At 41.1% G+C, this 18,470-nt stretch overlaps 2 protein-coding genes across 2 annotated transcripts; one reads left to right on the forward strand and one right to left on the reverse strand.

The window, feature by feature from the left end:
• Positions 1 to 1,150: 1,150 nt before the first annotated feature.
• LOC129773618 (uncharacterized) lies at positions 1,151 to 8,763 on the forward strand. Its single transcript, XM_055777257.1, has 3 exons — positions 1,151 to 1,291; positions 5,105 to 5,901; positions 8,268 to 8,763. The coding sequence occupies exons 1-3, from the start codon at positions 1,151 to 1,153 to the stop codon at positions 8,761 to 8,763; spliced, it is 1,434 nt and encodes a 477-aa protein (XP_055633232.1).
• A 2,485-nt stretch (positions 8,764 to 11,248) lies between these two features.
• On the reverse strand, positions 11,249 to 16,978 carry LOC129775808 (zinc finger protein 624-like). Its single transcript, XM_055780918.1, has 8 exons — positions 16,575 to 16,978; positions 16,222 to 16,514; positions 13,612 to 13,828; positions 13,433 to 13,544; positions 13,273 to 13,368; positions 12,874 to 13,217; positions 12,379 to 12,812; positions 11,249 to 12,317 (listed from the first exon to the last, which is right to left on the reverse strand). Exons 1-8 carry the CDS (start codon positions 16,704 to 16,706, stop codon positions 11,288 to 11,290), a joined length of 2,658 nt encoding a protein of 885 aa, XP_055636893.1. The 5' UTR covers positions 16,707 to 16,978; the 3' UTR covers positions 11,249 to 11,287.
• Positions 16,979 to 18,470: the final 1,492 nt, after the last annotated feature.

The following is an 18,470-nucleotide window of genomic DNA, read 5'->3' on the forward strand; positions in this document are numbered from 1 at the left end:
GAGTTCTACAGCAAATACTGAAAATGATGAAATGAGAAGAATCTATAGATTAATCGGTAATGTGACGTCCAGTCGTAGGAATATCAATTGCTCAGGATATTTATTAAAGACTGGTTTACACAAAAAAACCAAACCTATTGGAAGAGTCATCACTAAAAGGTTAGTTGAAATAGCAATTCAAACAGACATATACGAAGCGTTTTTTTAATAAGTAAATTCTCATAAATAGTTTATATAGTAGTATTTTATGTAGCTAGTACTAGCATAAAAAATAACAATAAATCATCACGAATCACAATGTGTTCCTACTGATAATTTAAACCAATCCCACTTGTCTGTAACCATCTTGATCGCAAATGTTGTTATTAACCTAGACTTATCTTGAAATCGAATTGTATAAACAAAATATGTTGAAAACAGGGAACAGAGAGAAAAATCGAAGAAAAGAGTAGAGTAGGAGAGCCATTGTATCGAAATAAAAAGACAGTTGAATACTGTATTCCCACAGAGTGAGCACGCGTTTTTATTCGTCGCCACTTATTTCGCTCGAATTAAGATTGTGCCGCGTGTTCTGCTGAAAAAAAAATTATTGTTCGCTCGTTCTCGTTTCGTTTTGTTCAGTGTGATCATATCACATCGCGTCGTTTTCCGCGTTCGTTCACGCAAGTTTTCAGGATCGCCTTCACAATGGTAATCGTATCGTATATCATGCGTCATAAATTCTGCTTAGATGTGACCGTTTCATTTTTAACGATTATTTACAGGTTTCTGGCAGTGGATACTGATCCATACTCTGATGTTGAAATTCCACGGTGGAAATATATTGAGGGACGACGAATTGTTGATTTCAATTATTTCATAAAATGGATATTGGTAACTCAAGCTTTCCATTCCCAGCATTGTGTTGGTATTCTTTGTCCCTACCAAGCAGATTTCCAGTTCCGGTGTATTCGGTATTTTGATATGCAATATCTGCAATGAAATTTTCGAAAGTTCATCTGGGAAACCGTTTACTAAAAAACGACTGTCATTGTCTTTGGACTGGGCCATTCTGTGTAGTGGAGGTACTTACACCCAAGCACATGAAATGTTTTCGATTTTGAACATACCTTTCATGAACAGAAAGACCTTAATTAAAAATGAAGAGTCGATGGATGACATTCTTGATGCAGCTTTAAAAGAATCGAAGCAGAAGGCAGTTGATGAAGAGAAAAGTATAATTCTCGATGAAATGAGGGAACGAGGCAAACCCATCGAAATGTTTGCTGCCTTAGACGGTTCATGGGGAAACGTAATGACAATGATCGTTACAATTCCGCGTCAGCATGTGCAGCAATAATAGACACTCAATCTAAAAAGGTTTGCTTTGTTGGATGCAGGAATAAGCGAAAGGATTGTATCATCGTGTTCACAAATGTTACCGTAATTACAAAGGGGCATCTGGTGGATTGGAAGTAGACATTCTAATTAAAGGATTCAAAAAGCTGTTCGAACAACGAATAAAATTCACAACTGTCGTAATGGATGAAGACTCCGTGGCCAGGCTTAAACGAGAAGGTGATAATTGAGCATTCTGCTGGATTCTAAATCATCCTGCTGATGTCACACCATTCATCAAAAATGTTGAGTTGCTGCTGCAGGTATGCTGCGTCATCAAGACAATTAACGGTGCAAAATAGTTTGGAGTTATCGCGAGTTTGTGGCACTCCAGATAGAAATTTAACATCGTTGAGGTAGAGTAGAAAAATGTAAGGGTCAATATGACTTCCTTGAGGTACGCCCGATGTAACTCGAAATGCAGAAGATACAGTGTCACCGATTTTTACTGTCATCACACGATCGGTCAGGTACGAACGTAGCCAGTTCAAAAAGTTGCCATGAAATCCAAAACGATGTAGTTTGGCGACGGCAATTTCATGGTTTATCTTGTCAAATGCAGCTGAGAAATCTGTATATACAGTATCAATTTGTTGGTGTGTTGGCTGGAGCACTTTTTGTACCATATAGAAGGGATACCATCTGGTCCAGGATTTGTGGAGTTTTTGATAACGTGGCAGGCTTCTTGTACTCTGCTAGAGCTTATAGCAGCCAATGTGCAGACAGACGGAAGGCAAGGTACATTTTTCATAGCTGCATTAATATGATCTTCGTTGAGGGTTTCAATGACGAAAACGCTGCTGAATTGTTCCCGAAACAGAGAACAAATAATATCTCTGCTTGAAGCCTCCACATTATTACATGTCATCACAGTGGGAAGTCCAGACTATTTCCTCTGTTAGTCTACGTACTTCTAGAAAACCTTCGGATTGAGTAGTAGATTATTCTGAATACGATTCAAATTAGCTCTAAACAAGGTTTTATTGAACCATTTGTAGTTTTTGTTGGTTGACGGTATTTCGAATATTTCTTCAAAGTGTATCGTTTTTCTTTACGAAGTTTCAATTGATAATTTGTCCAAGGTGGGTGAAGGTGGTGTGCACCCGTGGTCGAGTGGTTAGCGTCCCACACTAAAGGGTGTGTCACATCAAATTGCATCACGGAAAAAACGCTGTAGAAATTTAATTTTTAGGAATTATATCTTCTGCTTTCGCTTATAACCAGATAAGAGTGTATAGATCACGTTGGCCATGCTTCACTGTCAATTTTTCGTAAATTTGGAAAAATGTCGTCGAACGAAAAAGAGCGTCGTGAATTAATCCTGTGCACTCATTTCGAGAATCCGGAATTGTCACATCGGGACATCGGTAAGATGCTGGGAATCGTCCAATCCACGGTCAGCAGAGTACTAAAACGATACTTCGAGAACCTAACCATCGACCGGAAGGTGAAGAACGGCAAAAATGGATGCTCCGTCAGTGAAAAAGATCACAAGCGCGTAGTTAAGCAGTTTAGACGTGATCCGAGAAGTTCGTCCGGGATGTCGCCAATAAGCTGAATTTGTCAAGTTCATTCGTCCAGCGGACCAAGCAGCGGGAGGGCCTGCGTACATACAAGGTTCAGAAGGCTCCTAACCGCGACGAAAGGCAAAACATGGTGGGGAAGACGCGAGCCCGAAAGCTGTACACCGAAATGCTGACGAAGCCGCATTGCCTGGTAATGGACGACGAAACCTACGTCAAAGCGGACTTTCGTCAGCTGCCGGGCCTGTTGTTCTCCGCAGAGGACAAATTCAGCGTTCCGGAGGAGATTCGCAAGCAGAAACTATCCAAGTTTGCCAAAAAGTACATGGTGTGGCAAGCGATCTGCTCTTGCGGAAAGCGGAGCGCCCCCTTCGTGATGACCGGCACGGTAAACGGGCAGGTTTACCTTAAGGAGTGCCTACAGAAGCGCTTACTACCACTATAGAAGCAGCACGAGGGCCCGACCATCTTCTGGCCGGATCTCGCTTCGTGCCACTATTCAAAGGACGTGTTGGAGTGGTACGAAGCCAACGGGGTCACCTTCGTGCCAAAGGAAATGAACCCGCCCAACGCGCCGGAGCTTCGCCCAATAGAGAAATATTGGGCGTTTATGAAGCAGGCCCTCCGGGAGAACCCAAAAGTTGTCAAATCGGAGGCGGACTTCAAGAGAAAATGGATTTCTGTTCAAAAAAAAACTACAACTTGACGTTGTACAGAACCTTATGGACGGGATAAAGAGGAAGGTGCGAGCATACGGGCTTGGGCTCGAAGTATGAATAAAAAGAAAATGCCAAAAGTTGTTTAATAGTTTTTATTTTACTGTCTAAAATTTTCAAAAGGATCGGTCTACTGGGCGAATTTCTACAGCGTTTTTTCCGTGATGCAATTTGATGTGACACACCCTTTATCATGCCGGGTGTTCGGGTTCGATTCCCGTTCTGGTTGGGGGATTTTTCGTCAAAGAAAATTCTTCCGGCTTGCACTGTGGTCACGCGTATTCTAGAGTTTGCCACTCTAGAGTACATTCAGGGCGTGTTATTCGGCATAGAAATCTCAACCAAGTATTAATGAACGACGCTAGTTAATGAATACGTTGAGACGGCAAAAGTTCCACAGGGAACGTTAACGCCATTCAAGAAGAAGAAGGGTGAAGGAGATCCTTGACAGGGCTAGTTATTTTCGAAGCTAATAAATGTGATTGAATTTTATTCATACAGCTCTCACTTCCACTACAGTCATTTTCGGTGGATTAATTTCAGTGTATCGGGGTGAAGTGGAAGCAAAATATTCTCTACGCATACAGAAACATTGATTCTTTTGTTTCGTTCTCTTACAAGTATAAAAGCAGAAGCTTTCACTGACGATTTAAACTGCTTGAACGGGTTATATTTATTTTCATTTCGCATGTTAGAGGATGTTTGCTGCTTTCAAACGTAGATTTTATTTTACCAAAATGGATCGTCGCGGACCGTGTGCAAAATTCTTCAATCACTTGTAAATAACATTTTTCTCTGTTATTTGGAATACATGTTTGTTACAGAACATATAATAAAATGAAAGACGGCACAGATCGGACTATTCCTTTCTCGAGTTATAGGGGGCAAGACATATTTCTATGATTTCTACCCTCTCTAAGGGTGAAAGGAATAGTCCGATTTGAGCTGTCTCCATTTTATGACATTTCCTGTACCAAACATATATTCCATGTTACGAAGAAGCATGTTATTTGCAAGTACACCCAGATTTTTTACGAGGGTTTTTTACGCGGATTTTCCAATTAACGCGATTTTTTTTACGCGGATTTTCCAATTAACGCGGTTTTTTTTACGCGGATTTTCCAATTAACACGGTTTTTTTTACGCGGATTTTCCAATTAACGCCGTTTTTTTTACGCGGATTTTCCAATTAACGCGGTTTTTTTACGCGGATTTTCCAATCAACGCGGTTTTTTTTACGCGGTACCCACGTAAAAAAAGACTAGTGCAATATCACATCTTCCCCTCAGCTCACATTTTTCTCTCATGTTCCCTCGGAGCAAATTACGGTATTACGTGCTTGTAACGGAGCTTAGCGCTTAGTGCCGCACCTTATCACGATTCTTACGTGGATTTTAGGTGTTGGATAACGGGGAGCTCGCCGTTCGGTACAACGGGACGGGGTTTTTACGGGCAGCGATTCGTGAATGTATTTCCCTGTCAACTTAGCTCTGGACGGTCGATCCATTTGGACTCGTCGGTCCAGTCGTCGTAACGGTCAAAGCGTTCATACAAACACTCTGGACGCTTCGGGAGGAGAGCGGAACGATTTGGGAATGGAATCGAGAGCTTCCATCTAGCCTACGGGATCAATGGATCAACTACCACTCCAATCTACCTGCGTTGAACGAATTGAATATACATCGTTACGTTCTCTTCCCAAACTCGGTCGAGATCGAGCTCCATCTGTTCCCGGATGCTTCGGACATCGGATACCGTACCTGCGCCTACTTGAGGTCCGTCAGCGGACAAATCAAAATCGCACTTCTAACGTCAAAGTCCAGAATCGCTCCTCTGAAGAAACAGAGCACACCTAGGCTCGAACTGTGTGGTGCCCTACTCTCTGCTGAGGTGTACCAGCGAATCACCGCTTCTCTTCAGATCACGTTCTCTACTGTCTTCTGGACTGATTCCACGACAGTCATCAATTGGCTCAAAGCAACTCCGTCTACTTGGACAACGTTTGTCGCTAACAGGGTGTCTAAGATTCAGTACGCGACGCAACACTGTTCTTGGAACAATATAGCCGGACTGGAGAACCCAGCTGACGTCATTTCTCGTGGTTGCATGGCTTCAGATCTCATCTACAACAAACTCTGGTGGAAGGGTCCAGAATGTCCAGAATGGCTGCAGCAGGAAAGTGAGCACTACCCTGTTAACGGACAACATTGCGGACCTACCGATCAAAGCAATGCGGAACAGCGGAAGACTGCTCCAATCTCCACTACTGCCACTACCACATTCTCGTTCGTCGACGAATATACAGCAAAATTCTCCAGCTACTCAAAGATGATACGAAGCACTGCCTATTGGCTTCGCTTTTTTGACATGGGACTACGTCTAACCGGAATATATGGGGGTAAAATGGAAACATAAACACTGAACATGCAGGAATAATGCAAGATTTCGAATGCTTATAACTCGAACATTTTCTACTGGATCGGAAAGATGTTTGCATCAATAATGCAAACTGTAAAATGTTAAGCGTTATCTAAACGCCTTAACTGCCTCGTTTCGATTGGCCCGCTTTACGGTTTCCCTAACACAGACTTCAAAACCAAGCAGCCTTGGGGGAATCGGAATTGCAAATACACGAAAGTATGGGTACTTTCGTTCTCTCCGAAATGTATTCCCTAACACAGACTTCAAAACCAAGTAGCGTTGGAAAAATTGACATTGCAAATACATGAAAGTAGGGGGAGCTTTTGTTCCCACCGAAATGTGTTTCCCTAACACCGACTTCAAATCCTGGAGCGTGGGGAAGTTAGCATTGCAAATTCATGCAAGTCGGGGGCATTTTTGTTCCGGCTGAAATGTGTTTCCCTAACACACTTCAAATCCATGGAGCGAGGGGGAGTTAGCATTGCAAATACATGCAAGTCGGGGGCATTTTTGTTCCGATTAAAATATGTTTCCTCGACACAGGCTTCAGAACCAAGGTGTCTAGGGAAATTGGGATTGCAAATTCATGCGTGTCGGTAGTATTTTTGTTCCGGTTGAATCTGTTTACCTATAAAGACTTCTAAACCAAGGTTCTAAAAAATAACAATAAATCATCACGAATCACAATGTGTTCCTACTGATAATTTAAACCAATCCCACTTGTCTGTAACCATCTTGATCGCAAATGTTGTTATTAACCTTGACTTATCTTGAAATCGAATTGTATAAACAAAATATGTTGAAAACAGGGAACAGAGAGAAAAATCGAAGAAAAGAGTAGAGTAGGAGAGCCAATGTATCGAAATAAAAAGACAGTTGATAGGGGGGATATGGGGAAATTGGCATTGCAAATACATGCAAACTACGAGTACATTTATACTCGCTTGCCTTTGTGCAGACCAGAGTGCGTTTCCCTAACACGGTCTCCTAAAACTGGTAAAATCGTGCAGACACTAGAGACATGGTATTTGCTCAAACTTTTTACTTACAACGCAAATATATTGAATTCAATCGAATTCGGAAATTGTTTCATTTAATCAAAAATTTAATCAATACAAACAAATGATTACTAAGCTAAGGAGTCCCACGTCAACCTTGCGGATATATCATAGATACAACCCACCTTTTTTTTTCTTTTCTGCGAATACCAACGAAAAGTCGCAAATTTACCTTCCTCACGACCGATGAACTCAAGACTGTCGAACATGCGCTCATCCGATTACTTAAATTATTATTATTATTATTAATCTTCGACACAGTCGCACAGATCTTAAAACTTAAACTACGTTCATAATTCGATTTTTAAAAACATTTTTAGTCATATCAAAGTCGAAACTGCTAACAACATTGTTGAATGCCCTTAGGCAGCTGCAGAGTGGGCTGTTGAAGCCATAACTTGTTCTATGTCTAGGAACGACAATTAAAGGCAATTGTCTAAGTTGACGTTGAGGAACGTAAAACGAAACTTTTTCAAGTAGGTCCGGACAAGGTCTAGGTCTGGGTCTTCGTGCTGATAGTAACTGAAGGTCTATAAGTTGGCAGCGAGCCGCATAATCAGGAAGATTAGCCGGATCGTTCCAGGGAAGGTTACAGAGGGCGAAGCGCAAGAATTGCCTCTGTACACGTTCAATGCTGATCACTTGAGCAACGTGATACGGTGACCAGATCGGCGAGGCATATTCCAGAGTACCGCGCACTAACGTACAGAAGAGCGCTTTCAGGGCATAGATGTCGGTAAACTGCGATGCGTTTCGGCGGATGAATCCTAGAACAGAAAACGCTTTGGCTGTTATGGTGGCGATATGTTCGTTGACCGTCAGCTTGGAGTCACTGACAACGCCCAGATCGCGGATGGACTGAACACGTTCTAGAGGAGTTGTGTTAATTGAGTAGACGTGATTGATCGGCGACATACCACGGGTGAAAGTGATTACCTTGCATTTAGTGATGTTCATATGCATACCATTATCGGAGCACCATTGCGAAGTGATGTTGGTATCCGTTTGTAGCGCAGTACAATCTGAATATTTTTAGGTCGTCTGCATATAATAGCTTCCCGGATGACAATCGGGGGCATAAACATATTTTCTGGAGTTTTATTTTATGGACAGCCAATTCTGAAAAGCTCTCGACTAAAATGGTTTCACCCAATGCTCTCACCCAACGACAGAATCATCCGGATCGGCGGTCGTTTGGGACAATCGACACGACATGAAGACTTCAAGCACCCAATCCTGCTGCCAGGCTCTCATTATCTGTCAACACTACTACTATTGTCATATCACCAGAAACTTCTGCATGCTGCCGCGCAGCTGATGATCAACACAATTCTTATTCGTTACTGGCTCTTGGGCGGAAGAGCTGTGGCTAGGCAGATCGTACACAAATGCGTCATCTGCGTAAGCGCTCGACCGAAGCTCATCGAGCAGTTTATGTCCAAGCTCCCGACTGCTCGTGTAACTGCGGCTCGACCTTTCTCAAAAGTTGGCATAGACTTTTGGGGACCAATCCACGTTCAACCACGGCATAGACGCGATGCTCCCATCAAAACATACGTTGCCGTTTTCGTCCGTTTTACGACGAAGGTGGTACACCTCGAGAACGTCGCGAACCTGACATCCGACGATTGGTGGCCCGCCGTGATATATACTCTGACGCGTACATAGACAACGGGAAGAATTTTGTGGGAGCAACCGGCGAGCTAAAGCGCCATTTGTAAAGCGCAGAGCACAGAGGTCAAGTAGCTCGAGAGTGCAAGGAAAACGGCATCCGTTGGCACTTTAATCCTCCCAAAGGCTCACATTTTGGCGGACTATGGGAGGCGGCAATAAAATCGGCGCAGAAGCATTTCACTCTGGTACTAGGCCCTCGAGTGCTGGCGTACGACGACATGGAGACTATCCTAGCGCAGATAGAATGCTGCTCAAACTCCCGTCCAATTACTCCAAATTAGCGACGACCCATCCGATCTTGCTCCACTTACCCCGGGGCATTTCCTTGTGGGTTCGGAATTAAAGGCAATTCCAGATGTCAATCTCGACTCAGTCCCGTACAATCGGTTGACTCAATGGCAGCAGACGCAGAAATCGTTCCAGGAAATATGGAGTCGATGGCACCTGGAATATTTGACAACGTTGCAGCCCAGAGCCAAGTGGTGCAACCCACCTGTCCACATTGAGAAGAATCGTCTTGTAATCATAAAAGAGAAGAATATTTCACCGATGGGATGGCCAACCGGCCGAATTCATGAATTGCACCCCGGCAAGGATGGCGTTGTCCAGGTTGTGACGTTACACAGCTCACGGATTCATCATTCGTCCAAGTGTGAAGCTGTGTCTTCTTCCTGTCTTCTCATCCAACGAAGAAAACGTCAACGACGGCAAAGCTGTCAACAACAATATGCTGACAAAGTTACCAGAGAAATTAGAATTACAAAATTAGAAAATTCCAATATCCTTGGGTCCAAGGTAAGGACCTGTCCAATGAGTTAGCAGTTTCCTCCGGATCTACCGGGTCTTAATTTTGTTTCACATATAATCTCCAACCATCTAACCGAGGCGGACATCGACGGCGAAATCTATGAGCATCTCATGAACAACATCGATAGAACCAAGCCATGTAGAGCAGCGTCATACATCAGCAGCAACGTCCAGAAATGGCTCATTCTGGAGGAGGCAGGATGTTTGCATATGAAATGCCAATAGTCCGCATTATCACTCATCGATCGAACCGACTATGATCATCGACGTCTCGACGTCTTCCATCCCACACACGTGTGAAGGCTTACGTTCATCCCGAATGCGAGTGGTCAACTAACGGCTGTCTCGCTACACCGAAAGGGTTGAGAGAGCGGCCGGTTTCAGGCCACGATATCGCTGGATATCGCTGACACTCTGATCTACCGACAGTACATTCTCTACACGTCGCCGGGATCGGTCCGTTGTCGAGATTGATTAATTGATTAATTAATCTCATTATTAAAAATTTATTTTCTTCAAAATTGTGCTATCATTTACTAGTATTGAATTTTGTTATACATGAATTAAAGTTTTATTCTGCACTAAACAATATCCAAAACCGTTTTTGTTTTATTTAAAAAAAACTTTTGTAGCACTCTTATTGAAAAACCCTTTATAATAGGGACCATTGATTGAATATGCGAAAGGATTCGCAAGAAAAAAAGTTACGTTTGGGGGGGGTGTGAGGGAGTCCAAAAATTGTATTTTCCGCGTTACGTAGTTTGTGCACGACGCCTAAGCGTGATAATTTTTTGAGCTGTTTGGTTTACTTGTTGCACATCTTCAGAGAATTACTTTGTTTTCCTTTTGGGAAGCATTTCAGAAACGCTTAAATATATGCGATTTGCAACACATAAAGTTCGTGCAAGAACTCGACTCGATAAAATTATCTCGATTTACAATATACAAAATTTTGCTCGATGTGATAGTGATAGTGATGGTCGATTTTTATCGACTAAATCTACATTATGGGACCCATTATAAAATTAAAAAATTGAAGTATGAAAAAACGGCTACGTAACTAGAGGTTAACGAAACTAGAGGTTACGTGTCATTTTTCGTTGGCTTTCCATGTTCTTTGGGCTAGAACACGCATGTCACTTCACGGTGAAAACGAAATGAAACGTATACAACCTTGCAAAGAAATCATTTTGTTTTCACCGTGAAGTGACGTTCGTGATCAGGCCTTTATCATCCAAATTAAAACCGTTGCATCTTAATCGTTTAAAGCTCTTTTCACACACTTTTCGTCCATCGTAAAAATTGGTATACAGTTTTCGATTATGCTATTAGTCTTACTCTTTCTCAAGGGCAGGGTAGTATCCACGTTTGTAGACACCCAGGACCAAGTAACTTGTGGTGATCCCCTATTTTGCTGTCAAATTTCCATAGAGAAAATCTACGTATGAAATAAGAAAGTCGAATCTAGGGAGTGATAGTAAAACGAATATACTCAAACATTGATTCGATTACTTAAAGTCCCATCCAGTGAGATTTTCTTTCTATTTCTATTTAGTTTCAACCAGGCGTACCAAAACAACTGCCTCACAACAGTATCCCGAAGGCGACAAAAATATTTGATTTTCTCTTGTATGAAATAAAACAATCAACATATATTTAAAAAAAAAAGCAGCTAGACTAGATTCTACAGTTTATTGTTACCTGTACAAAATTATTCAACCTTTTGTATTCTCGGAAACGGAAGCGAGTAACCTGGGGGTATATCGTGATAACCGGACCCAGCTGGTCCCATGATTTGGGTGACGTTGGGCATCGATCCGCACGTTGTTTTGTGCGATCTGCGGTGTGCTTGCAAGTTCGAGATGCAAGTAAATCTCAAACCACAGCCGGAACACATGAAACGCTTAACACCCGTGTGCAGTGATCGATGAGTATGCAGAGACTCCCGGTGTGCAAATGCCTTTGGACAGAACTCACAAGCAAATGGTTTTTCACCTGTGTGCGAACGCTCGTGTACCTTTACCTGGCCGTTTGTTCTGTAACTTTTCCCGCAAAACTGGCAGGAGTAGAGAAATTTATCCGTGTGAAGGGTATAATGATTTTTCAGCGAAGAGGAGCTGTGGAAATTTTTCAGACACATTTCACACTGATACAATGGATTTTTGCCGCAATTCGCTCGCTCGTGGTCCGTTACTGCAGTCCTGGTGGAAAACTGTTTACCACATTTGGGGCAAACATGAGTGGAATGTTTGGTTTCCTTGTATCCCTTATGGAAATATTTCACGTGTCCGATGAGCCCTTCCGGCCCTTTGAATACCTTCTCGCAAACAGAGCACTCCAAACGGTCGCGATGTTCTTCCATTGCGTGTGCGTGCGCTTCGTTCTCCGTTTCATAATATTTACTACAACACGGACATTTGTGGATGGATGTTCCACTCGGTCCATGCAGAAGAACGTGCTTCTCGAGTACCTTTTCATTGGCATACAGACGATGACAGTACCTGCACTGGAAGCGTTTTTCCCTAGTAGAAATCCTACCGTATTGAAGAGTTTCCAGTAATTCTTTCAACGAAATGCCATGCTCACGTTCCAGATGGCGACCGATGAGATACTCACTGGTAAACTGTGACGGACAGTTATTACAACGAAAACAATCGATTGAGATCGATTGGACGTGTTCATCGAACACAGCGCGTTGTTTTTTGAGTTCCCGCTGTTTCCGTGCCACATCAATTATAATCCTGGAATGGAAATTCGATGAATATAAAAAAAATAAAACTAATAAAAACCGAGGAAACTTACATGTCTTCGGTGTCCTGTTTCGGTACGACAATTTTTCGTGGTCTGCCTCGACGTCTTCTCTCTGTGATTACTGGAGGTTTATTTTCAAATTTCCGTCTTACATTAACGGTACCATCATTAGCAGGACTATAGCCTTCAGAAACATCACCATCACTCTGGTTGTTGCGCTCTGACCCTGTTTCCATCCTGTCCTCGTTATTGTCGTTGCAGGGGTCATTTGAATCAGACAGATTTTCTTCATATCCATCGTTTTCACAATATATTGTTTCATCGTTCATATCTTCCATATCATCATATTCCACTGTGAATTCAACTGTATCTTGTTCACTTTCACCGTTTACTTTTTCATCCGCATTGTTGTCTGCATCCGAGGCGTCGCTATCATCTTCAACTTTGATCTCGACAACTTCGATATTGACGGTTGAGCTCATTTTCTACATAAATAAGACTCCCTCAATGTTTTCCTCAATCTAAAATTACTTTTGAAAAGCTTACCTTTCTCGAGACATTATTCGAACCAACAGAGTAATCAAAAAAGTATTCTCCAGGTTCAACCTTCAGATCGACTAATTTCTGATACAGTGGCTTCGTGTCTTCTGGCTGCTTCTCTGTAGGTGGCGCTTTTTCCTCCTGTTGTGATGGTTTCTCCTCGAAGGGTTCTTCCTCATCGGAATAATCATCCTCATCTGACTCTTCCATCGACGAACCCGTTGTTGGCTTTCTTCCCAAGCGCTTTTTGGGTCTGGGCTTAAAGTCGACGAATACTTCCTTCGCCTTGCGAACACATCTTTGTACCACCTTTTGCGTGTATACCTGACGGTCTGTTAGATTGGGCATGGCTAAAAGATGAATTTTTAGTTAAATCTCAATTTTTGATGAGGAAAATAATCTCACTCTTGATATTGGGTCGGGGAGTAATTTTGTTCGTCTGACAATATTGTGGGAGTCCACAGGTGTCAACACGAGCCCTCCGATGTTTCAACAGGTTTCCTGCGAATGAGATTAGTTTACAGAATAGATCTTTTGAAAAACTAAAAAAGTAGCCTAAACTTACCAACGCACGAAAAACGACTCTCACAGTAACTGCAATAATACGGCTTTATTCCCGTGTGAGTAGTCGAGTGTGTGATCAAACTTTCCCTGTGAGCAAAGGCTTTATCACATTGCTACGATAAAGTACAGCAACAATTATTGAGCTACCTCGATGGCAAAGAAAGGTGTCTTCAAACTTACGTTGCACTTATAAGGCTTCTCACCGGTATGCATTCGCTCGTGAACCTTCAGTTGGCCTTTGTTGAGGAAACTAGCACCACAGTAGTTGCATAAATGACTCTTTTCACCCAGGTGTTTGATCATATGAGCGTTCAGCGATGCTTGGGTCATGTAGCGAGAGTGGCACACCGTACACTCGTGCTTTTTGTCCCTCCCGCAACGGGACTCGATATGAACTCTAATGGGATGGAAGAAACAGTATAGGTACTCGTCAGTTTGCAGTATTCGTCATTATTTCAATCAATTGGAGGTTCGCGCACACTTCGCTGTATCCAGGGTTAATCTCCAAAACACTTTTGCTTAGGCTGTAGGTGCAGTATTTGCAGATTGATCCTTTTACTGAATAAATCGCTTTCGTTCGCGCAAATATGATCTTACAGAAATCATTTCCCCCAGTGGCATTCTTTTGCTTTTACGTGCTACAAATCACGACACGAAAGAGAACGAAACAACTCTGTTTCGGTTCGCACTTCATGATACACCAGCACACGAGCAAATCGTCATGTACGCTATCGGTGCAGAAAGTGCACAATGTCGTCAACGCTAATTTACTTCGTTTTGTTTTGGTTCGACTTTCTCGAACCGGACCCACTTGTTTCGGGTTGGGTTCGATTTGTTTCGAGTCGGATTTCGGCACGTCGGCAAGCCCGGGCGTTACCTCCACATTTAGTCGACTTTACCGGGCGGTCAAGGCCGCTCGGCGTAATGTGGACGCATCTTAACATATACATGTCGAACCTCTCCATGCATCATGAAACAGCAGGATCATACGGACTACGCAAAGCGAATGATTCTGATTCATAAGTCTCAGAAAGGGCAAACTATATGATTATTTAGTTAGATTCTAGCATATAGTTTTTAGCTAAATAATCATATAGTTTCTAGATCTAGATTCTAGACACTCAATGCAGAATGGTCGAAAAGCATTTGAAAAATTATCAAATATTTTAATACGCTATTAGTACCCTCTGAAAATTCTCCGAACCATTGTGGAATAAAGGTGAATCGAGAGTGAAAATGGACCGACATTTCCTGTGACCGATTATATTTCGGGGTGAGCAAACAACTACACTCGACAACAAAAGAGGAGCAAAATGCGACATGAAATATTTTGGATGATTTTTGAAACGTTGTAACTCTGTTATGAAATAATGCATTCGTCGAACCAGCAACTGGACCTTGTATGGAATATTTTCAAGCTTGCAGTGGGCAGTGGGCAGTATTGGCCATCGATTTGCTGTGCGTTCATTATTTTATGAAATATTTTTAATTCAAAACTAAAGGTAAATTTTTCATTCGATAGAGAATAACTCTGTAGTAAAAGGTTTTACTGAAACTTTCTATTTATCAAAAGGAAATAATGGATTGTTATTGGTTTGTTTACAACGCACACACATCAAACAGAAAATATATATGTACGATATTTCTAAACTAGAAATATTCAGCTTAAAAATGCTGTATTTTTTTATCTTCATGTCACCATTCATATCAAAGCTACAGCGTTTTGAAATCACCTGAAAATTTCGACCCTTTACTCCTCAATTCTTTTTCAAGTTTAGATCTATACATATATTGCATGCTTCCTACTTTATTTTTTCTTGCCTTTAAATTCTTTTTTATTAATAAAAAATAAACTATAAACTAAACTAAAAATAACTATATAAACTAGATGATAATAACTATATAAACCATAAACTAAAGCCTTCGTCGGCTCCTCATTTTCAGGGGGAGCGATATGAAAATGTCCACGTTTTTCATGGAAGGAAAGGGGGAGTTTAAAATCGTGCTTTTTCTGTCCACTTGGTATGTGGACAGCCCCTTTCAAGTTTAAGTATCTATATCACACAACAATGAATGCCGTGGATGAAGGAATACCAATATAGAAGTGAATTATAACAATCATCGCTCACTGAGCAGAACCGTGATGTTCCGTGTAATTCTAGTAACAAAACCATGCTCCATCTAGTAAATATGCAGCCCCGATAACCCAACTATCACGACATTTTTAACAATCTCGATGAAAAAGTTCGAGAGTGTAATACACTCCTACTTAACCCATTAACGACCAAGCTGTAAAAAAAAATTTTAACGAAAACCATTAGTGAAATTTTGGTTATTGCTGTTTCAGAAACCCCAATCTTCTTTTTTTCCTACATTTTCCTACAACATTTTATCAAAGTAATACTGTAGAAAAATTTACATACTTTTGCATTTTCTAAGGTTTTGTTTTTTGCTAGATTATGTGAGGTTATACACTTTCCGCATATAGTTGCTTTAAACCGAATTAATTGTCCAATAAAGTTATACAAAATTGAATGAAATTGATATTAAGCGATAGCCAAACCCTTATCATATGATTGCTGTCCAAAGCCATGAACAAATAATCAAATTTGCTGTTCGATTTTTCGAACACTTGGCCTAATATGGGTTAAACAAAAACAAATACATCAAAACAGTGCTCAACGTTTGGTGCAAACGCGAGACTTTTGATATTTTTAGCTCTGGTAAAAAAGGTCTACATTAGATACTGAGTTCCACCAGCGTATCACCTTCCAGGCTGAAACTACTTACTTCAGCTGCGATGTCGACCGGAACTGCTGCCCACAGGTTGGACATACATCGTACTCTCGATCGCGTCCTTCGTGTTTAACCTGAATATGATGGTTGTAATCATCCTCAATAGGGAATTCTTCCTTGCAAAGTCGGCACCGAAAAACACTGTGCTCCTCTCGTTTGTGTTTGTTCCGGTCCCAATCGGTTGTAAAAGGCTGATAACATAATGAACAGATAAATCCACCTGGATAATTATGTCGCAGCGAGTGGCGCAAATAATTTGACTTGTGTAGGAAAACCTGGTCGCAAACCTGCAATACACATATTAGTTTGAATTTATGTAGTTTAATAAAAGCTGTGGGGAGGCATACATTGCAGGCATAGTGAATGCCGTCCATTTCTTCCTCGGATTTTATCCTCTCGCTCCCGGATCTGAACTCTGCTTTAGGCCGCGCACGCTTTCTTTTTGCCGCGGACGGTGCATAGTCATCTCCTGAGCTCATCTCAAACAAACAAAGTCATTGATATCGTAATATCCGAGCGTCACCTAAGAAATTCAAGTTTTACAATTGTATTTCTAATTTAGCGCATATCCTTATTCCAGCCTAGTATTTTGTTTTTGGCCGTTATTATTATGCACGATTTCGCCAGGTGTGAATAAACAAAGATTTTACAAATTTAACGATGCAGAACTATTAACACTGTACATTGTAAAAATTGCTGATATCCACAATGGCTGAAGAAACACGATGAATAAAATGAGTAAAATCTAAACGTTATGTGACAGATTCTGCTACACACACATATTCATACTGCGAGTATTTTCATGGAAATGAACTGGTATCAGGTTAAACTGGTCGAAAATATCTTTTGATTTGTTTCATTTCTTTTAACGTTTTTCGAATACGTCTTATGGGCACCTTACACGATCAAACTGATTGACAATAAGTGTCTTCAATATCGTGACAGCTAGGCTTTCGACATCCGATCTAACCTCAATCAATATTTTGCCACCTTACACGGTCAATATCGCCCTCAACCCGAGACAACGAAAATATCCGCGATGGCTAGTGGCGACATTCGTGTTTGGGATCCAAACTATTCTCCATCAGATTAAAAGGCTAAAAGGCAATTTTCAATTGGTAAAATTTGAATGAAAATATCTACTTGGTATTATTTAATTAGTTGAAGCGCGTAGTCCTAACTCTAACTTAACCTATTTTCTATGAATTTTCAGATATTCCTACTAAAGTTTATTATTATTATATAACGTCAGTTTCAGATACAATTTTTGTATGGGATTTTCTCACCACTTGCAGAAAAAAAGTGATTTGCATTCACATAGAATACTAATTTGATTTGGAAAAGTTAATTTTCATTAATAATTTACACTTTAAAACTCGTTTTTCCTTCTCAAAAACACATCATAATACTCGCTTCACAAATACAGACTGATCCTTTCAGTTTCAGGGATGCCAGATTATTTTAGATTGCGAAAATATAAAATATATTATCTGCAAGCAAATGTTTTTATTCGATAAATAAGACTATGACAGTAGAACCCTGATTATCTGTATCTGTATCTATTTCTGTATTGATAAAATATAGTTTCTATGTTTAAACATCATCCCGACTATTCGTGGATAATCGGGATTCTACTGTAACTTCAATTAACACGTGATTTTTTTTCACCTGTGATTTTCCCAGATCTTCTCATTCTCCAAATTTTATAGCGGAGTGTGAAGAAACACACAACTTAGACCCCGCTCGCTAGCGCAAAAAATGACATTCACTCTCTCACCATCACATTGTCAGTTTACTTTGAGGTTTCGATTTGTATCGCGAAAAGTACTGTATTTTGCTATTTTAGGTACAGTAATTTACATTTAATGCGACATTTTTCTAATTGGGCAGACCTGTATGCGACACGTTTAGTTAGACATTTTTGTAAACATCGAGTTCGGGCCCAAATTATGGCCCCACATTGAAATTCGCCGCCAGACGTCGACGCTGTACCTCATCTTCAATGTCCAATTACAGGTCAAATCGCCTCCAATGCGACACTGAGTGGTTCCTCGGCATGTCGCATTAAATGTAAATTACTGTATCAGTTTTCCAAACCAAAAGCTTTCATTTATGATTCCTACAATTTCAGAAGTTTATGAATTTTAATTGCATTCGCAAAAAAAGACTAACAAACATTAAATGTCCGCTTGCAAATCTGGCAACTCAGTCTGGAAGTCCGTGAGGTAAAACGTCATCATCAT

This window comes from Toxorhynchites rutilus, chromosome 3 (assembly GCF_029784135.1).
Source record: "Toxorhynchites rutilus septentrionalis strain SRP chromosome 3, ASM2978413v1, whole genome shotgun sequence".
Lineage (NCBI taxonomy): Eukaryota > Metazoa > Arthropoda > Insecta > Diptera > Culicidae > Toxorhynchites > Toxorhynchites rutilus.